The sequence below is a fragment of the Neoarius graeffei genome, chromosome 5 (assembly GCF_027579695.1).
Source record: "Neoarius graeffei isolate fNeoGra1 chromosome 5, fNeoGra1.pri, whole genome shotgun sequence".
Taxonomy (NCBI): domain Eukaryota; kingdom Metazoa; phylum Chordata; class Actinopteri; order Siluriformes; family Ariidae; genus Neoarius; species Neoarius graeffei.
The window spans coordinates 110,774,756-110,785,118 of NC_083573.1; the positions used below are offsets into that span (position 1 = coordinate 110,774,756).

Here is a 10,363-nt window from a genome sequence, read left to right on the forward strand (position 1 = left end):
ATCTACATGTAAGTTAAAATCCCCAGATATAATAAGACAATCAAACTCTAAGCAAATGACTGATAACAATTCACCAAACTCTTCAAGAAAGACTTTGGCTGAATGTCTCGGAGGCCTGTAAATAGTTAATAATAATATGTTAGGAGAGCATGTAACAAGTGCACATAAGTGTTCAAAGGACATAAAATCACCAAGTGAGGATTGTTTACATTGAAAAGAGACTCTGAAAATATTTGCGATCCCTCCACCTTTCCCTTGTCGGGTAACATTCAAAAAATTAAAATTTGGGGGAGCTGCTTCGATAAGGGTGGTAGCACTATTTGCTTGATCCAGCCAGGTTTCAGTTAGAAGCAAAAAATCAAGATTGTGTTTACAAATAAGATCATTAATTAAAAATGACTTGTTTAAAAGTGATCTAATATTCAGAAGGGCTAGTTTTACAGTAATATTTGGTTGTGCACTCTGATGCTGTTTTAAAACAGGAAGGAGATTAGATTGGTTCACCCCCAGGGTTAAATGTGCTCTATGTTTTCTGTTTTTTATCAACACAGGAATAGTGTCAACTTCGGATCCCTGCTTTTTTCTACATCCATTTGCAGGGACCCAGAGTACATCAAACAAGACTTTCTAAATGTTCCTTTTGGTTTGAGGGTGAAAGGAATGGAGATGACATGTATCTTTTGGATGGTGAAAAAGATTTGTAGCCAGCTGAAAGTCCTGGATGAACACAATTTTGATGAACTGGGTACACTGCTTGTCGCGACAAATTTGGACTAGAAAAAGAGAGCGTAGCCATAGGAAACAGTTTTTTCATGCTATTTGGGAAATCCATCCGAGGAGAAGTGGAGTCATCTGTCCTTGAATGTTGGGAGGCCTGCAAGTCAGATGTTTGTGTGTCCTTGATGACGACTTGCAAAGATGATTGTTTAGGCTTTGTAACTATGTCAGTCTGCGACATCTTATCAACTGTTTTCCTCGGTGCTGGCTGAGAAAAGATTGCAAGTTTGTAGTGGTCTGCTAAGACTTTGGCTCCAATCCAGCTGAGTTCAGTGCTATTTGGCTTGTAGAATTCTTTGCGATTCCAAAAAAGATTAAAATTGTCTATGAAATTCATACCAAATGAAGAACAAGTTTTTCCAAGCCAGGTGTTAAGACTGAAGAGTCGAGAAAAAGCAAAACTTCCTCTCGCTGGGAGTGGGCCACTGATAAAAGATTGAATTCCAGTCTTGTAGAGCTCAGAAAAAAGTTTTCTGAAATCATCTTGGACAAACAGCTGTTCTCTGAAAACATCGTTTGCTCCCACATGTACAACGATACGCTTAATCGTTTTATGCTCGGACATGAGTTTCAAAATGCTGTCTTTGGTGTCAGAGATGGATGCATTTGGAAGACAACAAATAATCATCTCATAACCTTTTAATTGTCTTACAGTGGAATCACCAAGAACAAGGGTTGTGGGATCAGGTGGTGTTACTAGCTGCTTTTTGCCTCTTCTCACAGCTCTTCGATCTTGGTGCGATCTCTTTTTACTATGTGTTTGTCCACTTGACAAATCCTCTTCCACATCCCTGAGGCATTCAAATTTGTTCTGAAGCTTTATGGGCTGTAGATTTTCCATAGGATTGTAGATACTATTGTAATTTGTAGAATGAGCTGGTGTTGAAGTAATTATTCTTCTGTTTTTGTTTTTAGGCTTAGCACCCATCATTTGCCAGTTTTCAGTACTCACATTTTGTACAGCTTGAGTTATGAATTCTTCCACTTGGTCTGCAATGTCCTCAGTCTGTCGGAGCGCAATCTCTGCATTCTCAGCCACTGTTTCTGTACTCCTTTCCTGAGATATCGCTTTTAATTTGTCCGTTTTTGGCAGAGCATTAATCTTTGATTCCAGAATAGAAATCCTCTGTTCTAATTCCATGCATTTTCTGCAGGATTTTTTGCTTCCTGGCATTTAAAAAAAAAAAAAAAGTGGAAATTAAAATTAAATTTAAAAGCTTATAAAGATGAAGAAAAGAGAAGAGAGAAAAAAAAGTGGAAATTCAATGAGAAAGTAAGGTATAGAAATAAAGATTAAGAAAACAGGAGCAAAGCAAAGAAGCGTCCTACTCGCTTGAGTAGGAGGAGCAAAAAAACTGTAGCTTTATTCACATCCAACAACTGGGTTCACCAAATCCAGATGTGGAAATCCAGAACCTTGATAAAAATGCCAGTCAGCTTACCAGATAATTGCCTGGTCTACTTGGTGTCCTGGAAACTCTGAGCTATATCACTCTGGTTTATTAATAAAATAATGACTAAACTAAAATAAAGAGCTATTCCTATGAAATTAACCTGCCCCAGTATTAGTGGAAATATTAAAGAATCAACACATGTGCTTGATCAGTTTATCCTTCAAACCATCTTTTTATTTTCAGGAGCACAAATTAAATGAACAAAAATGCTAGCATTATTTAGTGAATTCAACAAATTAAAATGGTGACTTAAAAGCAAGATGAAATTGAAAATATCCTGTGCTAGAAAACAATTTATTGATCCCAAGGGGAAATTAAAGTGTTTGATCAAGTGCTATTCTAAATATTCTAAATGCTCACTCCACTGTTTTTGGCAATCTTGTGTTAAAGCAGTGGTTTTCATACACTTTAATATGAATGAAGTGATAATTAATGCCCCATCACTTTTATTGACTCTACCCTTAATCTTAACCAGTCAGTGGTGGGTTTCCGAAAAGCCTCTTAATGCGAAGGGCACCTTAACAAGGAGAGAGAGTGTTCATTGTGCTGCTCGATCAATCATTTAACGATGATCTTTTTGCTACGATGCTTTTGGGAAACTCGGCACAGATCTTTACACACCAGTTTGAAATGGTGGTAATGAGAATGAGATTAGATACTGACTATACCATATATCTCCCCAACCTTCTCCTCCAGCTCTTGTTGCATTCTCTCGAGCTCTTCATCTTTCTCTTCCAGTTCTTGTTTCATCCTCTGTATCTCTTCATCTTTTTCTTGTACTTCATCTCTCAATTCTTCAATCTCATTACATCTGTTTTCCAACTTCTGTCTCTTTCTGTCAATCTTGTCATCTTTATTTTCTAGTTCCTCTTTCAGTTGCTCTATCTCTTCATCTTTCTTTTCCAGTTCTTGTCTCATCCTCTGTATCTCTTCATCTTTTTCTTGTACTTCATCTCTCAATTTTTTAATCTCATTACATCTGTTTTCCAACTTCTGTCTCTTTCTGTCAATCTTGTCATCTTTATTTTCTAGTTCCTCTTTCAGTTGCTCTCTCTCTTCATCTTTCTCTTCCAGTTCTTGTTTCATTCTCTCAATCTCTCTATCTTTCTTTTCCAATGTATGCCTCATTCTCAATATTTCTTCATCATTTTCTTCTAGGTCTCGTTTCATTCTTTCAATCGTTTCCTCTTTCTTTTCCAGTTTTAGTCTCTTACTCTCGATCTCCTCTTCTCGTTGTTCAAGCTCTTCTTTTACCATTTCTAAAATGTTTTCAGTTTCTTCATGTAGTTTTTCTCTCAAATTGTCGAGCATGGTGTCCATTTTTTCAATAAGAGTCCACACTGAGTGGATGTCCTTCTCTGTAAGTATTCAGAAAAAAAGGAGTCAGCAGGAAAAAAAATGCACAGTTACAATAATTAAAGGGTTTTTTTCAATGTGTGTAAGGACTCACCTGATAAAATGCTACACTGAGTTTTAAGAATTAGCTTTAATTTTACTGGCTGCTCAGATTTAAAAAAAAAAAAAAAAAAGAAAGTGTGTGCTGAACGTCTTGTCTTCCACTTCTGGATTTGTTGGCAAAGTGGAGGTTAAAAACCTATATAAAATAAAATGAAAACTAAGTAACTCTTTTTTTAAAGACTCGGTGATGCTTTTGTTAAAACTATGAACATCTGCATTGTCAGTACTCTAAAGCTAGCCGCACACTACGCCGATTTTCAGCGTACCGAGCCAACTGAAGTCGCGAGTCAGTCGTAAAGATTAGTTTTCGATGGTACCGACTCATCTCACAGCCGATTCAAAAAACTAATCGGGAGCCAGACTGATCGGCGAGAGTCGCTAGCAATAGCCAATCATATCTTTCGCATATAGCACGTGATATTTCATGATCATGTGACTTCTATCTTTTCGAAAAATGGCGGAACTTTGGACTGAGAGGGAAGAGGATCAACTTGTGGAAATGTGGAGGGCCAGGCCATGCCTGTACGACGTTACGTCGCATAGTTACAAGAACAGGGGGGAGAAAGCTAAGGCTCTGAATGAGATAGCCTTGAAACTTTCTCGAGATTGTAAGTACTTCCAAGTTTGCCGTAATTACAGTCAGCTGAAAAATTACGATAAAGATTGTGACAATTGTCATGGAAACGATGTTATTACATATTATCATAACGATGAAGCCTAATTAAAACTACACACACACACACACACACACACACACATATATATATATATATATATATATATATATATATATATATATATATATATATATATATATTGCACTCGTCAACAGTCATGAGTTAGTCGGGGATATGTGCGTGCCCTGTCGGGAGTCGGCTCTGAAATGGGTCGGTTCGGTACCGCGTGGATCGGCGTAGTGTGCGGCTAGCTTAACAGACATCCCTCAGAACAACACAAATTAACAACCTGGAATTGAAATGGACATAACTGGGATGTGATGATATGACAAAACTACACTAATTGACCAGAATTGCTGTGTGTGTGTGTGTGTGTGTGTGTGTGTGTGTGTGTGTGTGTGTGTGTGTGTGTGTCCAGGGCGGGGGGAGGAAGTTTAGTTATTTTTAGAAAATCCCTAACTTTAAACTTCCTGTAGAGCAATATAAAATATATTATAATTTTTTTAAATATATATATTAAAAAAGAGGCCATCAACCAACAGGTGAGTGATCAGGTAAAGAAGGGCTTGTGAGAAGCAACTGTGTAAGTGGCCTTTCCCAGGACTTCAGTGTTATGGAGTAGTTTGTGTGGATTTATAACATACGGTACCAATCAAAAGTTTGGACACATCATCTAATTCAATGGGGTTTGTTTGTTTGTTTGTTTGTTTGTTTGTTTGTTTGTTTGTTTGTTTGTTTACATTGTAGAACAATGCTGAAGGTATCAAATCTATGAAATAACACATATAGAATTATGTAAGTAAAAAAGTGTAAACAAAATAAAATGTTTGATATTTTAGATTTTTCTGTGTATCCAGCGTTTCCCTTGATGATGCTTTGCACACTATTTGCATTATCTTAACCGGCTTCATGAGGGAGTCACCTGGAATGCTTTTCAATTAACAGGTGTGGCCTCATCAAAAGTTAATTAGTGGATGAGTTTCTTGCCTTCTTAATGCATTTGAGATCAAACAATAAATAGCAAATAATAAAAATATAGTAAATAGCCTGATTCTACAACTGTAGTAATCCATATTATGTCAAGAACCAAACCACTAAGTAAAGAGAAGCGACATGCATCATTACTTTAAGACTTGAAGCTCAGTCAATCCAGAAAATTCCAAGAACTTTGAATGTATCTTCAAGTGAATAGGTGTGTCCAAACTTTTGACTTGTACTATATAATTAAAGGGGTGAATACTTATGCAGTGCACTAGTTCTTTGTAGGACAGGTTTATCTGCAAGGATTCAGCTGAGAACTTAGTGGGAGTGAAACCAGAGTGTAAAGTGAAAGCAAAAGGTTTTACGCAAATCACAGGAGCAGAAGTATTTAGATATTCAACAGCCTCAAGGATCAATCATGTTCATACTTGTATTAAGACTTTGAGCAATTATTTTCTTCTTTAATATAGTCTATTTTCTTTATTAATATAGTCTATAAACAATATACCAAAAGTCCAGGAGTATTGGTTTCCTGTGGTAAGGGTAGTTTGTAACCATAGCACTCTACACCTACTTCTGGGCAGACAAGGAGGATTTTATAACAACACTCAAAAGAGAAACAAACAGAATAATTAAGAAAAGAAATCACTCACCAAGAATAAAATTCTTCAACAGATGTTGATTAATTTGCTGTCTTCCATGGCATATGTATGTGTGAGCCCATTCAGTACAATAAGCACTGCATACTGGCCTTTTTAAATACTGTACCTACCTACCGTACATGTCTGCGCATGCTTGGTGTTTTTTCACACACTACCACATGCCTTTTGCGCTCGCCAGAGGGAACACAATGCTCAAAGTTCTAGCTACTTCAATTCGGCATGTTTATGCCATCTCTCTTTCTCAATTTTATTGTTTATTATAAGTCTCTTAACAATACAGCACCACCTGACAAACAATATTCACAATCATGTCTTAAAATCATCTCATACTTTCTCCACATCCCATGTGTGAAAGTTAAAAAGAGCTCTTCAAAGTTCTGGAACAAGTCGCCATTAAGCATTCATCATCTGTCAATGATTTTAAAATAAATAACGAGCTTTTGTTATTTACCTTTCTTTTACCAGCATATTAGTTTTGCATGACTTTTATATTATTATTTTATTTGTTATCACTTTTGTAAATTTTAGGTATTTAAATATTGCACTATTTTATTTTTACTGCCTTTTTTTTACTTCAATTTAATATAAAACATTTTAATGATGAAAAATTTCAGATGCATTATATATATATATATATATATATATATATATATATATATATATATATATATATATATATATATATATATATATAAAACTGAAACTGGCCATCTTGGGCTGAGGCAGCATTGAGATGGCTCTGGCTGAGAAGAAATGACCAATGGCACAACCAGGCTAAAAGAAGAGAGGGAGAACAGAGCTGAGTGATGACTAGGGTTAAGAGTCAGAGGGGGTGGTTCCAGGGTGCTGGTTCTGCTGTCAAGCCCCTCTGAGGTGTCATGGGCCAATTGACAAAACACCAGTGAGGGGGGACCCACTTGAAAACCCTGTGAAGGCTCAAAGGTCTGAGTCACAAAGGTGCTGCCCTCCATGGTGGGAAGAGCACCAAAAGGACCATTTTAAGGGGCAGGAGGAAACCCCCTGCCAGAAAAGTGTAATTTTATATATATATATATATATATATATATATATATATATATACGCTTCTTGACAAGAGTTTAATCTAATCTACAACAACAAGTTTAATTCATATATGCCTTTCACCAACCCAAGGATGCTTTACAAAATAATGCCACAACAGAAAGAGAAGCAAATTAGCCAAACAAAAACATGACAGATAGGAGACACAGAAAACAAAATACCAATTTACATGAGCATAAAGATAACAGACTAGCTCAAAGCATTTAAAAAAAGACAAAAGTCAGTGATCAGATGAGAAAATATCAGGAGGAGGGATTGTAGAAAGAAAAGAGAGAAAATTTGAAATTATTTTTGAATTTGGGAAGAGATGTACAACTCCGATTCCAAAAAAGTTGGGACAAAGTACAAATTGTAAATAAAAACGGAATGCAATAATTTACAAATCTCAAAAACTGATATTGTATTCACAATAGAACATAGACAACATATCAAATGTCAAAAGTGAGACATTTTGAAATTGCCAAATATTGGCTCATTTGAAATTTCATGACAGCAACACATCTCAAAAAAGTTGGGACAGGGGCAATAAGAGGCTGGAAAAGTTAAAGGTACAAAAAAAGAACAGCTGGAGGACCAAATTGCAACTCATTACATCAATTGGCAATAGGTCATTAACATGACTGGGTATAAAAAGACCCATCCTCGAACTGCCACCTTATTGTGGTGGAGGGGTTTGTGTGCTTGAATGATCCTAGGAGCTATGTTGTCGGGGACATTATGCCCCTGTCAGGGTTTCCCAAGGCAGACAGGTCCTTGGTGACAGGCCAGACTAAGAGCAGTTCACCAAAACCCCTATGGAGAAAAATCCGAGGACCGTGACGTCGCCCGGGATGACGCAGCCGGGGCCCCACCCTGGAGCCAGGCCCGGGGTTGGGGCTCGTATGCGAGTGCTTGGTGGCCGGGCCTTTGCCCATGGGGCCCGGCCGGGCTCAGCCCAAAGAGGTGACGTGGGCCCGACCTCCTGTGGGTTCACCACCCACAGAGGTAGCAGTAGGGGACTGGTGCAATGTGGATTGGGTGGCAGTCAAAGGCAGGGGCCTCGACGACCTGATCCCCGGACACAGCGGCTGGCTGTTGGAACATGGAATGTCACTTCGCTGGGGGGGAAAGAGCCTGAGCTTGTGCGGGAGGTTGAGAGGTACCAGCTAGAGATAGTTGGGCTCACCTCCACGCACAGCTTGGGCTCTGGAACCCAGCTCCTCGAGAGGGGCTGGACTCTCCACTTCTCTGGAGTCGCCCGTGGTGAGCGGCGGCGGGCTGGTGTGGGCTTGCTTATAGCTCCCCAGCTCAGCCGCCATGTGTTGGAGTTTACCCCAGTGAACGAGAGGGTTGCCTCTCTGTGTCTTCGGATTGGGGAGAGGGCTCTTGCTGTTGTTTGTGCCTACGGGCCAAATAGCAGTATAGAGTATCCGGCCTTCTTGGAGTCCCTGGGAGAGGTACTGAGGAGTGCTCAGACTGGGGACTCCATTGTGTTACTGGGGGACTTCAATACTCACGTGGGAGATGACAGTGACACCTGGAGGGGCGTGGTTGGGAGGAACGGCCTCCCCGATCTGAACCCGAGTGGTGTTTTGTTATTGGACTTCTGTGCTCATCATGGTTTGTCCATAACGAACACCATGTTCGAGCATAGGGGTGTCCATAAGTGCACATGGCACCAGGACACCTTAGGTCGGAGGTCAATGATAGACTTTGTAGTCGTTTCATCTGATCTCCGGCCCTATGTCTTGGACACTCGGGTGAAGAGAGGGGCTGAGCTGTCAACTGATCACCACCTGGTGGTGAGTTGGATCCGCTGGCGGAGGAGGAAGCTGGACAGACCTGGCAGGCCCAAACGTATGGTGAGGGTCTGCTGGGAACGTCTGGCCGAGCACTCTGTTGGGGAGGTCTTTAACTCCCACCTCCGGGAGAGCTTTTCCCAGCTTCCGAGGGAGGCGGGGGACATTGAGTCTGAGTGGACCATGTTCTCTACCTCCATTGTGGACGCAGCTGTTCGGAGCTGTGGCCGCAAGGTCTCCGGTGCCTGTCGTGGCGGCAATCCCCGAACCCTGTGGTGGACACCAGAAGTAAGGGATGCCATCAAGCTAAAGAAGGAGTCCTATCGGGCCATGTTAACCTCCAGGACTCCCGAGGCAGCTGACGGGTATCGGCAGGCCAGGTGTGCTGCAGCTCGGGCAGTTGCGGAGGCAAAAACTCGGAACTGGAAGGAGTTCGGGGAGGCCATGGAGAAGGACTATCAGTCAGCCTCGAAGAAATTCTGGCAAACCGTCTGGCACCTCAGGAGGGGGAAGCAGTACTCTGCCAACACTGTTTACAGTGCGGGTGGGGAGCTGTTGACCTCGACTGGGGACATTGTCAGGTGGTGGAAGGAATACTTTGAGGATCTCCTCAATCCCACCGTCATGTCTTCCACTGAGGAGACTGAGGCTGATGACTCAGAGGTGGACTCGTCCATTACCCAAGCCGAAGTCACTGAGGTGGTTTGCAAGCTCCTCGGTGGCAAGGCACCGGGGGTGGATGAGATCCGCCCTGAGTATCTCAAGTCTCTGGATGTTGTGGGGCTGTCTTGGTTGACACACCTCTGCAACATCGCGTGGCGGTCGGGGACAGTGCCTCTGGAGTGGCAGACTGGGGTGGTGGTCCCTCTTTTTAAGAAAGGGGACCGGAGAGTGTACTCCAATTATAGGGGAATCACACTTCTCAGCCTCCCAGGGAAAGTTTACTCCAGGGTACTGGAGAGGAGAATTCGACCAATAGTCGAACCTCGGATCCAGGAGGAACAATGAGGTTTTCGTCCTGGTCACGGAACACTGGACCAGCTCTATACCCTTCATAGGGTGCTCGAGGGTTCATGGGAGTTTGCCCAACCAGTCCACATGTGTTTTGTGGATCTGGAGAAGGCATTCGACCGTGTCCCCCGTAGTATTCTGTGGGGGGTGCTTCAGGAGTATGGGGTTCGGGGCTCTTTGCTAAGGGCTGTCTGGTCCCTGTACGAACGGAGCAGGAGTCTGGTTCGCATTGCCGGCAGTAAGTCAGACCTGTTCCCAGTGCATGTTGGACTCCGGCAGGGCTGCCCTTTGTCACCGGTTCTGTTCATAATTTTTATGGACAGAATTTCTAGGTGCAGCCAGGGGCCAGAAGGAATCCTGTTTGGGAACCACAGGATTTCATCTCTGCTTTTTGCGGATGATGTTGTCCTGTTGGCTTCTTCAAACCAGGACCTTCAGCATGCACTGGGGTGGTTTGCAGTCGAGTGTGAAGCGGCTGGGATGAG

The 10,363-nt window shown here is 41.5% G+C and overlaps 1 protein-coding gene across 1 annotated transcript; it reads right to left on the reverse strand.

Moving 5' to 3' along the window:
• Positions 1-2,446: 2,446 nt before the first annotated feature.
• Positions 2,447-6,105, reverse strand: LOC132886191 (golgin subfamily A member 6-like protein 6). Its single transcript, XM_060920763.1, has 3 exons — positions 6,001-6,105; positions 3,682-3,825; positions 2,447-3,589 (listed from the first exon to the last, which is right to left on the reverse strand). The coding sequence occupies exon 3, from the start codon at positions 3,549-3,551 to the stop codon at positions 2,883-2,885; it is 669 nt and encodes a 222-aa protein (XP_060776746.1). The 5' UTR covers positions 3,552-3,589; positions 3,682-3,825; positions 6,001-6,105; the 3' UTR covers positions 2,447-2,882.
• Positions 6,106-10,363: the final 4,258 nt, after the last annotated feature.

Bases quoted from the DNA above. Each gene is read 5' to 3' on its own strand.
- LOC132886191 (XM_060920763.1), bottom strand. From the start codon at position 3,551: ATGGACACCATGCTCGACAATTTGAGAGAAAAACTACATGAAGAAACT.